Source organism: Corella eumyota, chromosome 4 (genome assembly GCF_963082875.1).
Source record: "Corella eumyota chromosome 4, kaCorEumy4.1, whole genome shotgun sequence".
NCBI classification, from domain to species: Eukaryota; Metazoa; Chordata; class Ascidiacea; order Phlebobranchia; family Corellidae; genus Corella; species Corella eumyota.
Window position 1 is genome coordinate 22,334 of NC_137493.1, and position 20,638 is coordinate 42,971.

General features: G+C 33.4%; 7 protein-coding genes and 1 pseudogene across 7 annotated transcripts; 1 reads left to right on the top strand and 7 right to left on the bottom strand.

Moving 5' to 3' along the window:
* Positions 1-5,578: 5,578 nt before the first annotated feature.
* Positions 5,579-8,301, bottom strand: LOC145751489 (EF-hand domain-containing protein D2-like). Its single transcript, XM_082567660.1, has 5 exons — positions 8,086-8,301; positions 7,871-7,996; positions 6,627-6,774; positions 6,045-6,176; positions 5,579-5,979 (listed from the first exon to the last, which is right to left on the bottom strand). Exons 1-5 carry the CDS (start codon positions 8,241-8,243, stop codon positions 5,848-5,850), a joined length of 696 nt encoding a protein of 231 aa, XP_082423786.1. The 5' UTR covers positions 8,244-8,301; the 3' UTR covers positions 5,579-5,847.
* On the bottom strand, positions 8,202-9,882 carry LOC145751488 (glutamate-rich WD repeat-containing protein 1-like). The gene has a single exon (XM_082567659.1). The coding sequence runs from the start codon at positions 9,655-9,657 to the stop codon at positions 8,347-8,349; it is 1,311 nt and encodes a 436-aa protein (XP_082423785.1). The 5' UTR covers positions 9,658-9,882; the 3' UTR covers positions 8,202-8,346.
* A 283-nt stretch (positions 9,883-10,165) lies between these two features.
* On the bottom strand, positions 10,166-12,650 carry LOC145749362 (RNA polymerase II subunit A C-terminal domain phosphatase SSU72-like). Its single transcript, XM_082565109.1, has 5 exons — positions 12,519-12,650; positions 12,311-12,454; positions 10,804-10,943; positions 10,627-10,745; positions 10,166-10,557 (listed from the first exon to the last, which is right to left on the bottom strand). The coding sequence occupies exons 1-5, from the start codon at positions 12,590-12,592 to the stop codon at positions 10,456-10,458; spliced, it is 579 nt and encodes a 192-aa protein (XP_082421235.1). The 5' UTR covers positions 12,593-12,650; the 3' UTR covers positions 10,166-10,455.
* Positions 12,651-12,740: 90 nt separating this feature from the next.
* LOC145749358 (adenylosuccinate lyase-like) lies at positions 12,741-14,243 on the bottom strand. The gene has a single exon (XM_082565107.1). The coding sequence runs from the start codon at positions 14,231-14,233 to the stop codon at positions 12,794-12,796; it is 1,440 nt and encodes a 479-aa protein (XP_082421233.1). The 5' UTR covers positions 14,234-14,243; the 3' UTR covers positions 12,741-12,793.
* LOC145749361 (peroxiredoxin pseudogene) lies at positions 14,243-15,828 on the bottom strand (annotated as a pseudogene).
* Positions 15,829-16,305: 477 nt separating this feature from the next.
* LOC145749363 (uncharacterized protein C8orf48 homolog) lies at positions 16,306-16,794 on the top strand. Its single transcript, XM_082565110.1, has one exon. The coding sequence runs from the start codon at positions 16,321-16,323 to the stop codon at positions 16,753-16,755; it is 435 nt and encodes a 144-aa protein (XP_082421236.1). The 5' UTR covers positions 16,306-16,320; the 3' UTR covers positions 16,756-16,794.
* A 95-nt stretch (positions 16,795-16,889) lies between these two features.
* LOC145749357 (uncharacterized) lies at positions 16,890-19,424 on the bottom strand. The gene is made up of 10 exons (XM_082565106.1): positions 19,194-19,424; positions 18,935-19,108; positions 18,631-18,858; positions 18,457-18,572; positions 18,280-18,392; positions 17,945-18,158; positions 17,669-17,801; positions 17,476-17,571; positions 17,240-17,413; positions 16,890-17,151 (listed from the first exon to the last, which is right to left on the bottom strand). The coding sequence occupies exons 1-10, from the start codon at positions 19,320-19,322 to the stop codon at positions 16,978-16,980; spliced, it is 1,551 nt and encodes a 516-aa protein (XP_082421232.1). The 5' UTR covers positions 19,323-19,424; the 3' UTR covers positions 16,890-16,977.
* Positions 19,425-19,667: 243 nt separating this feature from the next.
* LOC145749359 (enkurin-like) lies at positions 19,668-20,621 on the bottom strand. The gene has a single exon (XM_082565108.1). The coding sequence runs from the start codon at positions 20,552-20,554 to the stop codon at positions 19,784-19,786; it is 771 nt and encodes a 256-aa protein (XP_082421234.1). The 5' UTR covers positions 20,555-20,621; the 3' UTR covers positions 19,668-19,783.
* Between the last annotated feature and the right edge of the window lie 17 nt (positions 20,622-20,638).

A 20,638-nucleotide genomic window follows, 5' to 3' on the forward strand; every position in this document is an offset into this window, starting at 1 on the left:
TTATTTTATTAAAATTTCTCAAGAGATGTGAGATAGTGCTGTACAGTTATTTTTTTGATTATGCAATAAGGTTGTGATCTGATTAAGAATAAAAGATTACAACCGATTTTAACCATAAAAACAATAACAGGCACATAAATATAACATACATCATGATAACTGTATATATCAAAATTTGAAATTGAAAAATATTTGAAAAATTACCTGAGATAATCAATTTCCATACTTTTCTCTAAATCAAAGCCATGACCCTGTCAATCCCGCACTCTGCCATGACCCTGTAAATCCCACACTTCGGGTCATCTCAGCTGATGATGTCACAATTTCACTTGACCCACTACTGCTTCTGGTGTTGGACAATGTGCTATGCTTTTTAGCTCTGTTCCTGTTTCTTTGTGGTGCAAGGAAAACATTTGTCACCGAAGAAAAATGAATAAGGCGACTCTAAACATAAATTAAAATGATTTTAACTGAAGTAAAGAATGTTTAACACAAGTGGGTAAATTAAGTTCTCTGTAAAACAGACTGGGTTATAGAGACTATAGTAATAAAGTCAACATAGGCCACACATAAGGCTGAGGCAAAGAAGCCCAGTTTGAAGGTCTTATTACATCACACAAGTGATGATGATCAATGGTGGACCTTCCCCACAACTATTCCAATTTTTTCCTTACAGCCTGTGTATAATTATCATGCCATTTGTGGTGCCTAATACATTTCAAGGGCTAGTTAAAATTGTTGCAAAAACCTAACAAAAAATAACTTAATTACCTAGTCTTGATTAGCTTTTCAGTGTCAGAAAGCATGTTTTTGAGTTCTATTCCTGCTTCTACAAGGTGCATACATTCGTCACTAAAAACAATTGGAAACTGTTTAAAATGGAAATGCTATTAACAAGAATTAAGTACAATTTTAAACCAGTGTGTAGATTTAAAACACCTTCCATTAATTTTAGTTTAATTATAAACTAACTTACACATAAAAATATATATTTTTACAAACTTACCAATATCACCCTTAAAACTCCAAATGTCACAGGGCTCGCCATATCTTTTGACTGCACGTCCAGTATTCCCGTAAAAGTATGAAGACTTGACAACTTCGGGTCAACATATTGTAAAGTAAACACAAAAGTTTTACGCAACTTTTTCAAGCCAAGCAAATCAGAAATTAATGAATTTTAAACAAAGTCACAACTCGTCTAGTTAAGGTGACTCAGCGGTACTAAGTGACGAGCTGAATTGTTGCTGTTGTTGATATCATCCACAAAAAGTATATTCTGAAAACATAAAGTAGTGATGTTTAACACGCTAGAATAGCATGTTTAAGCTGGTTGTCATTATTGGGTTCTAAAGATGATATATAATAGTTTTAAGATAAAGTAAAAATGTTTAACATAAATAAATAAATTGTATATTAGGGGTTGTCACTATTGGGTTCTTAACCCCAAATAAAATGATTTTAAGATAAAGTAGAAATGCCTAACATGCATTAGTAGCTTGTACGTTTGAAAGGTTGTCATTATTGGGCCTTAAACATAAATAAAAATGGTTTAAGAAAAACACAACTCACCGGGTAGTAAGGATGGAAGACTATTGTTTGAACCTTGTACAATGCTGCCACTTTTCTTTAAGAATTACAAGACAAATATTTTCCTAGGCATCAACATTGGTGTGAGAACATGGGGTTGAAAACTTGACCGTTATCGCCTCATAGGGGTAAGTGTCTGAAAACTCCAAAGTTAAACAATGTTCTAAGCAATGGCAAACCTGTAATAAAAAGAAAACAAGATGATGATCACCTCAACATACAAAATTGTGTAAGCGACTTGTCCCACACAGTGCCAAAGTACATTTATAGTTGTTTGGGCATTATTCCTTACTATATACAATAATTATTCCAAAGATTTACAGATAACTTTATACAATTATATTTTCAAATAATTACAGTATACAACTTTCAGTTTTTTTATCATTCCAATTCTATAAAACAATTTATTACCATCTGAAAATGCCGATTTCCCCTCCTCTGGGTTTATCTGATCTAATTTTTGAGATTTTGGTAAACAAGTTTTCATTATAATTAAATCTTAACACCCTAACCCTAACCCTAAGCCAACCAACTTGCTAGAGTCTTATGCTTGCAAACCTTTTGGAGCTACAACGACTGTATTTCAGTAAAACCTTACACTAAGTCATCTTTGCGGTTTAAAATGCAAGTAAATAACATCAAAAAATCTATATCAAAGAATTAAAAGTAATGATAAAAATTGTAACAATAAATAGAAGCAAAGACTTCAGTAGATTCAACCACATAAAATATAAATAAATACGACACTGACAAACAAATTTACATTATTAGACACTTTAAATTATCGTCATACAAAACATTAAAAAAAAAGTTTAATTTAACTAATTTGTTCATTTTACGAGAGCATTTAGACCCCACTTTTGCTTACCAAACCCACTACAAATAATCTTTACTTAGATTGATATGCTTTCTGTAATATTTTGACCATATAGCATTAGAACCAGGGTGAAAATTAGGTTTTTCTTTAAGCAGAGTAAACGGTAAGAAATTAAACTGCAGTGCTAACCCGGCAGCGTGGTGTAGTGGTAAGAACACTTGCTACACTACATGAGGTGCTAGGTTTAATCCCCATTGACCTCATGCTGTAGCGCCCTTGAGTAAGGCGCTATAAACGGTATGAACTCCTAATTAACTGTGCTTAATTCTTCCCCATCCGTGATAAGAAAGTCAAGTACTGTCAAAATAAAAGGAAAAAAAATTAAATGTCCACAAAGTATAAGAAAGAAAATCTTAAACACCAACATGTCCTTAGTTTTCAAGTGTTTTTTTAATAAATAAATCTTTTATTTTATATAGTCATTAGCTTTAAAACAATAAAATAAAAGTTTGTTGCCTATAGACCAAATTTTTGTTTTAAAACTGTGTTTAAGTTTCAAAACCAACACACTCGAACGCATTTAAAATTTGGATTTGAAATCTAATTAGCTTTTTTCACAAAGCTAAAACAGGTTAACTTATTTTCCACATGGATGCCTTTTTTTCACATAATAAAAACAAGAGAACCAAATCCAAACCTGGTTTGTAGCACAGTTTAAACGTTCATGTAAACAGGTTTTGTGCTAGTACAAAATATCCTTAAAGTCTTATTAACCTGTAGATGCAGATTATCACAGAGCTCGTAAAGTCAATTGTGGGCTTGATCTTTGACTGCTCTCCAGCTCGCTTCATGATTATTTCACACTCGCCCTGGGATAAAAATATTTAAGTAAATTAATCAACCAATTCATTTTCTACATGAAAATCCAGATTGTTTGTAACTTAACCTTATTATAAACAACATGCATTAAACAAACAATATAACAAAAAGACATACCATTAAACAAACAGGTAAGCTGAGTGGTAGATGATGTCGAAGGATACATAATTCTTGGCTCAGTGCCACTCTCCTTAAGAATCAACATTAGAACCCCTAGTTGGTTGGCAGACTTAAACCTTGTCATAGTTGACATTAACAATAGGCTAAGTCGTTGCCTCATCTTGACATCACAGATCATTGTTTGGCCTTAACTTACAACCAGAGTTGTTAAACAATGCTTCAGTCACAGTTAAGCGATCACCAGGGCTCTGTAACAACAAGATTAAACAATTACAACACTTTAAGGCATGTTCACACGACAAGGTAACATTGCGTTGCGTTACGTAACTTTACGAGTTCTAGGGATTAACAAATACAAAATATCCAATAAAAGTATACCGCTTACGAAATCTTGCGTAAATAAATTTAGCCACAAAATGTTAGAAAGCAAGGTTAAAGTACAACAAAAATAAGATTCACTTAGATAAAAATGCCAAAGCTAGGTACAAACTAAAACATGAACAACAAATTGTCCTGGAAAAATACAAAACAAATGTTATTTAATGACAAAAAAAATCAAATAATTAATGAAAAACCGGCAGCATGGTGTAGTGGTAAGAACACTTGGTACACCACACATAAGGTCGTGGGTTCAATCTCCACTGATCTCATACTGTAGCGACCTTGAGTAAGGCGCTACAACGATATGAACTCCTGCTGAGCCAGCACTTAATTAGCAGATAATTATCAAGCATTTATAATATTCTGAACCGCCACACGCAGCTCAAGGCTGGGTTGGAGTAATTGGTGTAGTTTTATGTTTAAGTTGCGCATTCGACTTTTCCACATTGAGAATAAAAATATATATATACAAAAAAAAACAATTTTTAGTTAAACAACAATACATGGGGATTAACCTTGGGAATTTCCCTTGAAATGTTTATCATAATGTAAATTAATTATTTGATATTAAATAACCACAAATTATACTAAAATATGCCCAGGGGGGCCAAAGTACCCCCAGTGAGCACATATAACTTCTAAAAGTGGGTACAGAAAGCCTGATGAAAACCAAACAAGTTTATAAAGTAATTCCTGTTTAAAAGTTAAATTATTATAAACAGGTTTCTAAAGTGATATTAAAAGTAAAACTTACTTATATCTAGTGAATAAATCCTGTCTTTAACTTTGTTCTTCCACACCATAGCCCCATGTTATTATTACTTGGGTTTCCATCAATTTCATTTAATTTTCCCCATAAAAATAGGAAATATATCAGGTGACATGACACAGCCATTAACATTTGGATTTCCTTTATACAAACACATGGCTTTACCACCAAAGAAGCTCGTTGTCACTGCTCCCATGCTTTAGTACTTTTGAGTACTTTTAATGGAACGAACTCCTGCAGAGCCTAAAATCAGATAGCAAATTAATTATCAGGCAATTTCAATTTATAATATCTCTTATAAAGTCAACTTAAGACTAGGTCTTGTTTAGGCTGTAAAGTCAACCTTTTAACATCCAGTACAAAAAATTTAAAAAATATATAGAAGAAATAGTTTAAAAGGTACAAATATGCTTTAAACATAATCTAAAGATTTAAACAAAACAAGCCATTTACCATTGGTGTGAGTTTTCCTAGATCTAAAATGCGAGGTAAGCTGCATGGATTCATTTTAATAGAAAAGATAATTATAAACTTAAGTTGTTTCTGCAAATAAAAAAGTCTTCAAGCTTCATCTTTCCTCATCCGGACCTTTTTCTTAGGAGCTGCAATGATGATCCGATCATCTTCCTGTAAATTACCTAATTTTAGGAGTTTACTTCTTTAACAGCTGCAAATATTTTTCAAAATTAAAAATTGTGACAAAAAATTTTGAAAGAAACAAAACTAAACTCTTAAACTAAAACTTACTACAGACAAACAATAAAAAGAAAAATAATGAATGAATTTAATATAAGCTTAAGAAAATAAAAGATGCTTAAAAACAAAAAAATTTTTAATAAATTTCAGGCGATATTTTAATTAGGCTTTCGTGAAATTTTTTAAGTTACTGGAGTAATGTTTTACATTTGAAATAAAGAAAAACTTTCAAAAACTGTTTTTTCTTGAAAATTATAACCGGGTTTCAATAAAACTATTTTTCTGGTGTACCTATTCAAATGCTCAAAACTTAACAAATAAGAATATATCCAAATAATAAATTGTAATTAAAAAAATAATATAGAAATATAATACATTCGTACGTTGAAATACTAGGGAAGATTTATACAAAATTATAGAAGTTGAAAAAAACAGCTAAAAAGTGCCGACGCTTAAAAACATGAAAAACCAGGAAAAAAAAGTTTTGCGTAAATTACTTTGCTACAGAATACTGCAGATACAGAATATTAAAAAAAAATACATTCTGAAAATAGTATAAAATGTGTAAAATCTAAAATCTGCACTCAAAAAAGATTTATTGGAACATCTGCGCCTTGGCTTTAAATGCCTTTTTCCTTTCGCTTTTCTCTTCTAACATTTGCCTTCTTTCTTCTTGTTCTTTTTTTATCTCATTTTCAAATCGACTCGATTCGTTTAACTTGTTCACCTGTAAAATTAAATTAGGGTTTAAAAACAGGTTAAAAATTTTTCAAAAATTAACAAAAATGTAACCTTCGCTTCAAAGAAGTTTTTAGCTCCTGAAACTCCCTCCTCAGCCACATTTATCTCACTCATTTCTGCCAATTTAATCAATCCATCAATTTCAAGCTCTCCCAACTTCGATTTTCGAAAGATTAACAAAAACTAAAACATAAATAAAAAAAAAAAGCTAACATTTTTGTACAAAAAAACAGCACAACTCAAACAGTCATGGGAATAAAAAGTTGAATCATAAATTAATATATTTTTTTATATTGGTATATCTTTATCCTCAATGTGGGAAAGTCGAATGCACGACCTAAACATAGAGTGACAACAGTAACTCCAACCCAGACTTGAGTTGCCTGTTGCCTGTGGCAGTTTGGGATATTATAGATTATAATTGCCCAAAAATTGCGCTGCTGATTAAGCGCTGGGTCAGCAGGAGTTCATACCGTTTATAGCACCTTATTGAGGGCGCTACAGCATGAGGGCAGTAGTAATTGAACCCGTGACCTCATGGTGGTGTAGCAAGTGTTTTTACTACCACGCTGCCGGTATACACAAATATACACTAGCCAAGTTCCTAATAAATTTTAAACCAAATTATTCAACCTCTCTGAAACTAATTCTTCCGTCATTGTCTTCATCCACTTCTTTGATCATTTTCTTGAGCGCGAGATGAGTCTGGGGCACCTCCAGCTTCTCCATCATCAACTTTAGCTCAAACATGTCGATAAAATCGTCTTTTCCGATGTCATAACTAAAATAAAAAGACAAATAATTATTTAGTTCAAAAATGTTGACAAAACTGAGGTTCCTAGTGCCTAAAAATAATGTTGACAAAACTGAGGTTCCTAGTGCCTAAAAAAAATGTTGACAAAACTGAGGTTCCTAGTGCCTAAAAATAAATTATTAACAATAAGTAAACAATAAAGCAAAAGTAAATTTTATTTGCTTGCAATAAAAGTTAAACAGAAAGTCAAATGTTGCAGTTTGTTTGAATTTTATAAAAGTCTGAAAGTTTTAAGTAAAATAGGGGGCGCTATTTTCTTAATAAAATATAAATCAGAAAACAGCTTTTAATAACTTACTGAATCTAAATCCTATCATTGGAAATACCCAACCACTTAAAAGAATCTGTTTGTTCTCAAAAAAAAGTTTTGACATTTAAACATTGTTTAAAAACATAAGTTTTAATATGTGCCAGTGTTGTTTAGCCTTTAAGCACAAACTAGTGCACAAAGCGCATAATTATGGTTAGCACCTGCACAGCAAAATTTTAGAGCTGCACTAAAAAAGGACGCCAATTTAACTAAGATTTAAGGATTCGGTGTAGTAAGTGTATACGAAAATGTGACGCGCATTTGAATTAAAAATACGCTATAAAAATATTTTATATTAAACTCATTGATAATTATTTAATATCGTACTTACATTAAAATAAACATAATCATAACTACAACTAATTACTTATGCTGCTTCTCTTATTAATAATGTAAGTCTTGGTGGCTTTGCGCTGGCGTTTTAACACACTGCAGGCATACCCATTAAAACATGACCAACTATAAAATAGGGTTCAATACTTAACTAATAATAAAAAAAATGGCACCTGTTCACCTAATTTTAAGATTGTGCGCTTTTTTGGGCACCCATACGGTAAGGTTTTTCTTTAAGGGAACACTGGTGTTGTAATACTTTTAATGCTTTCATAAAATTAATACCCTTAGCAGGAAGTAAAAGTTACCACCAGTGACATTATAAACCATGACTATTTATGACATCACAGAAGGAAATAGCTGTGTAATTGTTATTCAAACAGTATGAATAATTTTTAAACAAAATAAAACAAAGTTTACGTGTCAAATTTTTTTCGATATTCCTTGATTTCTTTTCTTGTAAATTCTTTAAACTCTGTGTACGGGTTAAAGTGTCTATCAGAGGGATTTGAAGCCTGTTCCACGCCTTCATTCAAATTTCCCTGTCTAAAATAAGAACGTTTCAACGTTTTATCCAAATAATTTTATATTTTACAAGTTCACAGTTTTAACAAAAATTAAAGTAAAACTTTTACCTTTTAAGCTTATCAGCTAGTTCTCCATCAGCGGCATCAGTTGCTCCTTTTTCCTCTTCTTTCGAGACTTTTCTTGGCTCAATACCCTCACTAGGGGGAGCTTCAACTCCCTCGTTAATTTTCTGTCGTCTTGACAACTTTTCAGCAAGCTCTGACATTTTAAACGAGTTTTTAAATTTCTCTAAAAAAATGAAAACACAATATTTGTTTTTACAATTTATAAAATTATTCAGTTTAGAAAAATTTAATTTTTTTATTGCTTTAAACACTTATTGTTTTAAAAACATTAAATCCGTCAAGTGCTGTGCTTATAACAACACCAGGCACTTGGGGGTGCCAGTGAGCTTCCTTGATATCTTTCTGTCCCTGATGAATAAACAACAACTGAGGTGGAATGTCTTTAATCTCAAATTGTGAGTTGTCAGTTTCCACAGCCAAGTCCCACTGTGTGAGCTGATCATCGGCGCCAGAAGCAACAAACACGCTTCGATCGTTTGGGTTCCATTCAACCGAAGTTATTGGTTTTGTGTGATGCTTAAAGGTGGCCACAGGCACGCCTTTCTGGAATTGTCGCAAATCCCACACTTTAATCATTCCATCATCACCGCCAGTCACAATAAAAGGATCATTTTTGTTCCAGTTTAGAACGTTAACATCGGAATTGTGAGCTTTTGTTGTAAGCATACATGCCTTGCTGGGACTTGCTCTTATGTCCCAAATTTTAACAGTTTTGTCAACAGAACAAGAAGCAAATACACTTTTTTCATTTGGTGACCATTGAATGTCTTCAACTGACCCTGAATGCCCTTTAAACGGCCTTTGGTCAACATGCCACGTGCCACCATTTTGTGGCTTCCATAAATGAATATTACTGTTACAATCTCCACTCAATAGTTGACCATTAACAGTGGGTGACCAATCCAGGGCAAATCCCTCAGTCATGTGACCTGCGAATGTGAACAACGAAGGAAAAGTGCGAGAATGTTTGTCCTTTAAAAACTCAGCAAGGTTTGTTGGACTTTCAACAGCGTTAATTTGTTGAGATAAATCCCAAATGTGAACGGCCCTGCGTTCTGACCAAGTCACAGCAAGATGAACATCACCGATCTTACAACAACGAATTCTGTTCACGCCACCATAATGGGTTGTCATCGCTGTTTCGAGGTCGGGTTTTGTGTCTAGATCATCATCATCGCTACTCTCTGAGTCACCGTCACCACTTTTGTTTAAGGTGGAATGTAAGTTTGACATTTTCATAACTACAACATGATTGGCTCGTCCTTGTTCTGCTTGGGTTCCCGCCACAATGTACCCAGTCATGGGAAAATTAACTCTTTTGTCCCCCAAGTGGTCGATGATGACATCAAAACTCAAACAAGGTGAACCAGTTTGAGCTTGATGATACAGAACATAAGAAGACTGATCATGGATCAAATGTTCACCTTGTTGTACTTCTTGACCTGGAAGATAAACCTTGGCCGATTCCCCATTGTCTTCACCATTGTCATCACTTTCATTCATAACTGTGTCATCACAATGCTCATCGCTTATATTCACGCCCGAGTCATCCATTCCAACTTTTTTATAATTCCAACAAAACGAGAAATAACCCAACGAATAAAAACTTAATTTTATCTCTTGTAAAAACAAACGAAAGTTTTATCTAGCCTCAGGCTAGTATTTATCTACTTAACTTTAAACAAAACTCAAAAATAATCAAACTCAAAAGAAAATCGAATTTAAGAGAAACTACGATAAAAATTTTGTTGATTCTCGTTCTGTCTGTTTGTTGACAAAAACCACGCTTTCCCGTACTAAAAGACCCACCTTATTACGTCATAGTGGCCACTCAAGTGTAGCATATATTTCTCTACAAGTAATTTACTCAGTTTGTCCTCAATAAATTTGTTTAAAAATAACTGATATAATACAACCAAAACTCCTACTCCCCAAAACGCCATTTTACATTTTCCCTTTCTACCCAAAGAACATATATGGGTATATATATACTTTGTTTCTACTCAACCATTTTTTAAAGAAGTCCTTTATTTTTGAAAGAATAAACCAAAATATTGTTTGCAATTCTTCGAAAGTTTATTTATTTGATTTTATATATTTTAATATGAGCAGATACCGGTTTAATAAATACTAACAATTTGAAATACTCCAATTGTGTGCCGATAGGTTCATTAATTAAACTCGACATCCTTTCCTTTTTTTTATATTTTAAAAATTAAAATTAAAATAGTTTTTTTATGAGCAATCGAAGTTGAAACTTTGGTCGAACGAAAGCAAAGATGGGGGTTACCATGGCAGCAATTATTAACGAATAGACAACTTCACTATCTACTAATTATTAAGTCACAATGTTTAATAAAACTGGACGGAGTGCAAAACACTTTTTTTAATTCTTTCCTCAAATTCTTGGAGGGCTTCATCAATTTCGTTGTCAAGGTCATCACAACCTTCAAGCTAAACATAATTTGCAAAAAATTACCAAATAAATAAAAGGCACACCATGTTTAAGTTAGCTAAACTAACAATTTTGCAGAGATCACAAACAATGAAAGCTCCGATTGTGGCTTCCTCGTGGTTGTCCTTGATGTCGATGTTAATCACGTGAACCGTGTCCATTGTCGTCTGCTCGCGTGTGTTGAAATCTGATGACGTAACAATTAAGAGTTGTTATGTTATTAATAGAGTGAATAATCGCGTTACCTTCCATTATCTGATCATAGACCCTCTCCTCAAGCGAGATAACAACATCAAACTCTTGTTTCGAGTCCTGAAACCTTTGTGGGCGGTCTTTTATTCTTCGGTTCCTGTCGAGCATATTTAAAACTCCATTCTGTGTGTAACTAGCAAGGAGTTAAGGAAAAACAACCATATTTGTATTTTAAATCATTTTTATTTTTGAGATATGTACTTTAGTTACAATCTCTCCATTTTGCCTAATAAAAAACAATAACAAACAACAAAACATCGCCCACTTGAGGTGAGAATTAAATTTGCTTCTTGCCACTAACAGCGCAACAAATTAAAAATGGCGTGAAAATTTCCCCTAAAGTGAAAACAAATCAAGAAAACACCAATTTTTTTATTTTTTTGTCGTTTTTCTTTCAAATTAATTCCTACCTGGTTGTTCTTATTCACAAACCATATTTAATTAATATACCAGAATGTCACGGCGTAATTGTGAAGGGATTATGACGTACAAACGTTGTTTCACCCTAAAAATAAAATTATGTCATGAAAAGTAATCACATTGTTACGTTATAACCGATTAATACGTCATATTTATAACATCATGATCTCACATACAGTATTGTGTGCATACTTGTTTATGACCTTTAAAAGCTTTTTGACCTTTTTAAAATCAAGCAACTGCAAATTATTTTTTATTTTATTAGAGCATTTACATTTTAGAATATTTAAGTTTTTGTGCATTTGTAAGCGGATAAATTAACTTTAATCATTTAACCCGCAATGCGCCAATAAGACCATTTAAATAAACCAATAAGACCATTTAAATAAACCAATAAGACCATATAAATAAACCAATAAGACCATATAAATAAACCAATAAGACCATTTAAATAAACCAATAAGACCATATAAATAAACCAATAAGACCATATAAATAAACTAATAAGACCATATAAATAAACCAATATTATTATTCGTCTAATTTTAAAATGAAATATCTTGTTGCCCCCCATGTTATGATGCCAGATCTAAAAAAATAAAAATAAATTAAAATGTTACAAAATCATCTATTTTTAAACAAACCAAAATTTTATAAACAGTAAAATTTCTACGAACTTTAATATCGATTCTCCCCTCTTCTCTAAAAGTAAAGCCTCAACCGCATTTAAATAAATTTTAAACAAAAGTTTAAATTAAAAGGGTTATGCCAAAGAGTTGAGTGCAAATTTAATTTATTTCGGTCTTGTACACTGTAAAACAATGTGTCATAAAATGTGTTAATTACATCATGTTGCAACCCATAATCTTGCTTGGTTCTTTTATTGCTAAATTAAAATTGTAATTGTTTGTCTAACTGGTGCCTAAAAAACAAATTTAAAAATGGTTGCCAAGGTGGTTAGAACCTTGGTATTATTCACCAGATGGCCTTCAGTTCACCCTGTACCAAAAACAAACCAAACTGTTTAACACCTAAAATGCAAAAAATAAGCTGTCTCAATAAGTGATCAAAAAAGGATACAGATTTTCATTTTTTCTTCTAAGTTCATCGTAAATATCCTGATATCTGGTTGAGAAATCGTAAACGTTTGGTTTATCCATCGCTGGTCCCGGCAGTTTGACCTGATTTCCTGTTCCAAATGAAACGACGTTGAAACCTTTTTTACTGTAAACAAAAATTTATTTCAATGCTTTATAATTTAACATTCAAGAAGTAAAACTACTGTTACCTCATAAATCTATGGGCCTCCATACTTCGATTCATGTTACTAGAACACACCACCGCAAACTTTAATTCAGGCATTCTTCTGCACAATATAACCACATAAAGGGTCAGGAACACTAAAGTCACGATATATTTTGACGATGTAACAATAAGAATTGATGATGTCACTGTTAAATTGATGATTTTAAAGGCTTTTTAAAGTAAACATAAGTTATTATCGTGATAAGATTTCTAAAAAAAAACAAGCACAACTTTAGTAAAAAATATGATTTTAGGTACTTAAACATTTAACAACGCTTCTTTGTCCAGCTCAGATCGAAATTCATTTAAAATTTTATCAACTTCGGTGCTCAAAAATTCTTCAACTTGTGAAGGTGCTCGACCTATAAAGGTCAAGGGGTCAAGAAGCTTTGTGATGTCATTATGAATAGCTTCAAAGAATTTGTCGTTCATTATTCTGGCCACAAGGTCATTCTCACGACCTTCGAGTTTCACCTCCCTAGCAGCCTCGTGTGACAGAACTCGCACTCGCTCATGGACAATTTGTCGATCTCCACCAAGCTTCACCATGGCCATAATAATGTTTTCGGTCGCCATAAATGGCAGCTCCTGCTCAACATGACGAGATATGACCTTGGGATACACAACCAAACCCTCACAGATATTCTGCAGTGTTGTCAGAATGATGTCAGCTGTTAGAAAGGCCTCAGGGATGCAAATCCGTCTGTTGGCGCTGTCATCCAAGGTTCTTTCAAACCATTGAACAGATGCCGTCTGAAGCGGGTTAAATGCAAGGCTAGTAAGATGGCGAGCGAGTGAACAACAGCGTTCACTTCTCATTGGGTTTCGTTTGTACGCCATGGCACTCGATCCAATCTGTGTCTTCTCAAATGGTTCCTCCACTTCCTTCATGTGAGCCAACAACCTCAGGTCTGTGCACATTTTATGAATCGAAGCACCCAAGCTTGCAAGAAACGAGAGGATATCAGCGTCAAGTTTGCGAGGATAAGTTTGTCCAGTTATGATGTAAGACTCCTTAAATCCAGACATTTCTGTTACTATTTTATTTAACTTTTTGACCTTTTCTTCATCACCATTGAACAAAACAAGGAAACTTGCTTGTGTACCAGTTGCACCTTTAATCCCACGAAATCTCAGTTTATCCCCAAACCGAGTTAAACTATCATAATCACAAATTAAGTCCTGAATCCAAAGACAAGCTCTTTTACCGACTGTTGTAAGTTGGGCAGGCTGGTAGTGAGTAAAACCTAAAGTTGGTAACTCTGCATACTTGCGTGCAAACTCACTTAATCTGTGAATACATCGGACCAACTTTGGAATTAGAATCTGTAAACCATCCCGCATCACAATGAGGTCCGTATTATCACCCACAAAGCACGAAGTTGCACCAAGGTGAATAATAGATGCCGCAGTCGGGCATCGAACACCAAATGCGTGAACATGTGACATCACATCATGCCTTCTAACTTTCTCTTCCTCAGCAGCGACCTTGAAGTCTTCATCCAATAGTTCCAGGTTTGATTCCAGCTCGCTGATCTGTTCGTCACTTATCTCAAGTCCTAGTTGTTGTTCCGCTTGAGCAAGATTCAACCACAGGCGCCTCCAAGTGCTAAACTTTTTACGATCACTAAAATTAAAAGCCATCTCTTTCGAGGCATAACGAGACACAAGCGGAGATTTATATTTATCATTGTCCATTATAAACAATCTAAAAAACAATAATAAAGGTTTATAAAAAAAAAGGCAAAAACAAAAACAGTTTAAAAAAACAATCTTTACTAAAATGCTTTTAGTCTAAATATCGAATTTATTGTCTTCGTCCTCAGTTGGATTTAAACTAAGAACCTCTTCCCCATTTAGTTTGTCTGAAAATTGATAAAAACTTTCTTTAAACTGGGCTAGGATCTCGTCGTACTTTTCTAAGTTTAATTTAGATGAAGCTTTTAGATTCTCGGTTAAAATTTTTGGTTCAGGTCGTTTCGCTGCTTTTTTGATTTTATTAAATTTGTCCCAGTTCTGCAAAGATAAATCTAAACCGGTTTTAGCTTCAATCAATTGTTCTTCATGTTCACTCACTAAAGCTTTTAATTCTTTGTTGAATTGTTCGTGGTTTTCAACCAAAATTTTTTTATTTAATTTTAATTTGTTTCCGACATTTTTGTGAAAAGTTTTAATAACTTGAAATTCTTCTCCGGAAAAGTTTTCCTCTTCGGTCGAGACCTGACTTTCCATAATTCCTATTTTTTAACAAAATCTGAAACAAATCACAAATAAATTTTTATGGCTGAAAAAATCAAAACCTTATTTGATAACCCAAGGAAGTTGAAATAAATGGGATTTTTTCAAAAATATTATGGCAAGGCATCACATTAAAAAAGTTGTGTAAATAAACATGATTTAATAATAATTTTAACTAAAAATAAATAAATACAACAACAGTTTAGGTATAGAGTACTTTTAGGTAGAATGCAAAATGCACAGTTTTAGATCACAGTTTAAATGATTTTCACAAACTTGAATAATTTTAATTTTCAGACTCAAAATAAGCTTTAGAGCCCTCCACACTTGGTTTAATAGTTTGACCACCGGGTGTCCAACTTGCAGGACAAACTTCACCATGTTTGTCGGTGTGTTGAAATGCTTGAACGATTCTTAAAACCTCGTCAACGTTACGCCCAACTGGAAGATCGTTGATGCATGAATGCCTAACTTTTCCTTTGTCATCGATGACAAATAATCCCCGTAGCGCGATCCCGGCGTTCTCGAGTAAAACTCCATAATCTCGAGATATTTGCTTGGTGAGGTCAGCCAAAAGTGGTATCTTCATCTCACCCAAACCCCCCTGTTTTCGTGGAGTATTAATCCAAGCAAGATGAGCAAAATGTGAATCAACCGACGCTGCCACAACATTAGTGTTTAAAGCTTTAAAATCCTCGACCCGATCACTGAATGAAATAACCTCAGTCGGGCAAACAAAAGTAAAGTCAAGAGGATAAAAAAACAAAACTAAATATTTTCCCATGAAATCATCGGATTTAATTTCTTTAAATTGCCCATTTACCACAGCTTGACCTTTAAAGGGTGGTGCTGGTTGAGTGACTTGTGCAATTGAGCGTGAACATGAAATATGATTGGTCAATACCCTTGAACATTTAACATGTGTTAACAAGGAACGAAACAAAAACATTCTTTATTATTTAAACCCAGAGGCTAAAAGTTTAAAACAAAACTGAATGTTTAATCTATTTTTATGACTATCAAGCATTTTATTATACAGTTACAGGTTTCTTTAGTATTTTGTTTATGTTTTGTTCTACTTTGAACTTATTGCTTAAATTTAATCGCTGCCAGTCTGTCTACGGTATGTCTATAAGTAATAAACACACCACAGACAGAACGTACTTGTGTTGTCTTTATGACTTCATAACACTGTGACATGACATGTCCTGCGCATGCGCAAAGATGCAATCGTAATTTATAAACACACTTTATTAAACTTGACAAATTGTTTTACATTTACCCAAAAGTTTAAATGAACTTTTTAAATGCGTTTAAAAAATTATAATCTAAAATAAACATTTTTAAAATGTTGTTCTTTTAATTCTTGGCAGATGGCACATTTCAGTTAAAAGTTTTGTTTCGAAACAATTTAGTCGTTTAAATTTATTTTTAGTTTTAAAAATTTCAATCACACGAACAACTTTTTTTCCTTAATTAAAGCTTTTATTTACCATTTTTTACCCGTTTTTCCTTTTTGTTATTCCAATCAATATATATATAACAGTATGCGTAAAATGACCTTAGATACAAATCATGAGAGCAAATTCTGCTCAAAAATGATACAAAACCTAGCAAAACCAACCAAAAAAACAGCAAACTTAAAAAGTTTAAACAAATCTGAGGAACCTCTGGTTGTTCCTTTGGCCTTAGTTGACCGATTAAAAGTCAAGAATATTGTTGAAGAAATGAAAATTGTCAACAACACTAAGCTCCATGATCCTAAAACTTGCAAAAAATGTAAAAACCTCGAAGGGACAATTCTGAAAAAGGATTTTTTAAGATCAAGGACAAATTGTTTGCAAGAAAAGATCATGGACCGTAAAATAGAAGAACATTTGCTTAAAAACAATAAGATTTCATTAATTGGTGAAATTGCTTCAAATTTACCGAGACCAACCGAAAAACCTGAAATTATTTGGAAACAATTACTTTCGAAATAATCTTTTACTTTGCTTTTTCTCTTAATCACTTTGTGTCTTATAATATTTCTTTCTGGCAAAAAAATAAAAAACATGTTTTTAAAACTTATTACTTTATATTATTAATATCTTTACAAGCAGACAGTAGCCACATATTTAATATCAAAAATCCTTAAAGTTTAAATCCCAACAAACAAAACAAAAACTTAAAATAAAATTCTAAACCAGGTTTAAGGAAAAAGTTTAAAGTTCATCTTTGTTTGACATCGTTTGAACTTTAGGGCGGTCGGAGAAACCTGAATATTGGGGGGCCCAATAATAAATCCACCTTTGAAGGGCACCTTCAATTGTTTTGGGGGTAATTTGGTTGCTAACAGCAACATTAATGTCTTCAGAACCAACTAATCCCGTAAAGATCTAAGATTTGTTTTTTAAAAAAAAACATTTAGAAATGTTGACAGAAATTTTAATAAATGTTATGAAAAATAAAAGCTAAATTATTCACCTTGTTAGCAAATTCTTCCGTTCCATCGAGCATCTTTGTATAAGCTCGAACCCAAGCTTTCCTGGAGAACTTTTCTTGTGATTTCATGACTTGTTGAACTAGGTCATGCACAGAGTAATAATCAATCAATGAATACTCAAAATCAACCGTGTTCGATGGCTCGTAAGGTTCAATCTGTTAGAAATAAATGAATCTGTAAGGCTTGTTTTCAATATTTTATGCCACCATTTGTCTACCTCGTTAACAAAACCTCTAAGTTGTTCCAGACCAGCTTCCTTAATTTCCTGAGCCAAAACTTTTCCATCTTTATTTAGATCAAGAAACTGTAAGCCCTTAAACAATATAAAAATATTCAATGTAAATAAGCCCTGTTAAATCCTAGTTTTAATGCTTACTAAAACCTCTAAGAGAAGAAATTAAAAAGCCTACCTTGGAGAAATTTCCCTCTCTAAGTTTTCCATCATCCTCGTCTTCATCGAGTCCAAAATGCAACTGGACAAGATCGAGGTTAAAGTTTTGACCGTTTTCTTCCATAGTTGTTGCTTGTTCGGACATCTCTTCCCTTAAAGTTGATGTTAGATTAATGTAGATATTTGGAAACTGCTATTAATTTAACTTCATAACAGTGTGTAATCTTATAACATAAGTATTCAATCACCAAGACTACAAAACTAAGCTCTAAATAAATCCTGAATTTGAACAAACCTCATTCGTTCAAGATCAGCATTGCCCATGGACATCACCCCCTCCCCCTTCCACTTCCACATTACAGGAAACTCACTTAAGGGGCGTAAAGTCTGGTAATCTGTATCTGGGGAACAATCACTCGTGTTAATGTGGTCTTCGCCGTCAAATCTGCTGAATAATAATGACACAGCAAGGTTTGTAGAACCAAATGAATCAACTTGGTGGTAGTAACCTGAAGCACAAGAAAAAATGAAAACCATTTTGCAGTTGGTGAACAATATCCTCATTCTGAAGGATAAAAAATTTACATTTCAAACTTAAATTACAAACTTATCCAAAATCTAAAAACAAACTTTTCGGCAAGAAAAGACAATCCCCAGCGTTCAATGTAAAGTTGGACCATGGAACTTTGGCAATATTTGGATGGTTAATCATATCGACTGCTTCAACATTAATGTCCGAGAATCTAAACATTAAATCTTAGATGTTTAACTTGTATGAAAATAAATGATTTTTAAAATTTAACTCACCCTCCTATTTCATTTTCTGGTTCCCAATGTTTATGCAGCCACTTCTCGTACTTAAACTCGAACAATTTCCAATTTTTAACCCCTCGATGCAAACAATTTATTTGGTTAAAAGCATCCTAAAAAGAAACTCTATTAAAAACATGACTCAAACACCCACACTGAGGATAAATTTACCTTGTGAATAATACTGTGGGAGTCACCCCCACTCCACCAAAGGTCCACTTCCACAATCCTTCTCCCCATCTCCCCACAACTTCCCATCGAGGGCAACACCCCAACATCTTTGAACATTGCTTCGGGGAGTTCACTCACTACATAAACATTTGTGGAATGGTAGTTGTCGATGAAATGTGATATTCTGTCCCTCCCTAGGAACTTTTCCCCTTTCGGAGTCCCACCAGACTGCAATATAAATATTATTGCTTTTATAAACACCAAAATTAACTCGACAAAAGCAATAAATTGTTTTATACTTTACCTTCTCTTTTTTGCCTTCTAATCTAACTTCTAAATCCCCAAAATTTGTTCTTAAATAGTCATCATTCCATTGTTTAAAGGCAACAGTATTTGTTAAAACATTTCGGAATATTGCTGCTTTGTTTTCACGGACGTATTTCTCATAGAAAGTTTTTACATCTGGGGCATTTTCGAGCTAAAATAGAATTAAAAATTAAGAAGTTGGGAATTAGTAAAAAAAAACTTTTACAAAACTAATGAATTCGAAATTAAAAACTTACATTAAATTCATCAATTCCAACACTAGGTGGCATGTGACCCCCTAAACGCTTTAAATGTCCAACAGGGAGGTCAGATTGTGATGTCACAGTACTTAAAATTGTGCTCACAATTAAGCATATTATGTACATATTGATTACCTTATTATTATTTTTAATTTGTAATATTTTAATCTCACAATAAACCCAAAAACCCTCACGCTGAACTAACAAAGAATTAAAACTGAGCAGATAAGTCTGGTTCATATAAAATATGTTTAAGAGACTAAAACTGTGCAAAATATGGCGCTTCCTGGTTTAACAGGAAGTACTTCATTTTATTCACTTCCCGAGGTTTGACTCTTTAAAACTTTTTATTTAATATCATATGGTTTACATTAAAGTTAAAACCAAATATTTTTTATTGAAATGTTTTCAGCTTTGTTATTTTTAAACATTTTAAACATTATCCAATTCCTTAAGAAACTACCGAATGCATCAGCAGAAAGACAAAATATATAATTTAAATAATGACAACACAAATTAAAATACGATATCACAAAATGTAAAATCACAATAAGGTATATGACAGACTACGTTGTGACATCACAAACCTAATTGTTTGCAATATAAATAACTTTGTGTTTCTCAATAAGTTCAATGTCACGCTCAAATTGTTTCATTTCGGCTTCCATTCGTTCTTTTCGATTCTTTTTGGGAGCGGTATCCGTGACAACAGATAATCCTTGGTACTGATGATGTAATTCCTCCCAGTTTTTCTTTAACCCCCTGATGATGTCATCACGTTCTGCATCACTGAGTTGCTTCATGGCACCTTGCTTCATGCGCTCACGAATGTAGGCATCGTACTCCTCCTGAGCTTTCTTTACCTCAGCATTTCGTTTCTTTAAATACTCAGGAACTTGCCCGTAATCTTGTTTCCTCAAATATTTTGGCACCAATCCGGATGATTCCAGCAAGTTGTTGTCGCCATGACGAGTATCCACAAACTTCGGAAGAGGCTTCTTTGTCACAGACATTATATTCTCCACTGCGTTTGTGTTTATAAAGTTTTTATTGGTTCGAATCCCTAGCAATGGCTTTTCATCGTGTTTAGGAACAGGTGGCTTCTTTTCGCCAGTAATTCGCGAAGTAAATTCTTTCGCCTCGGGCAAAGTTGGCTCGTTTGACCTCTTTTTAAGGAAATCTCCCGGAGTTGGCACATCAACTTTAGCTGGGCCCATCGTTTTGTTGGGCGATCGATTTTGTTTAAGTTCATCTTTAACGACCGGTCTGAACTTGGAGTTGTATCGAGGAGGATTTGCTGGTTTAACAACTTCCCGTGGGATCAAGTTATAAATACTCTCAACCGGTCCCTCCATCATTTTGAAGCTCAGTTAACTTAGTAAATGAAAACAACTTTCTTACGTTCGTAAAAAATGACGATAGTAAATTTTGTTGACGTTGCT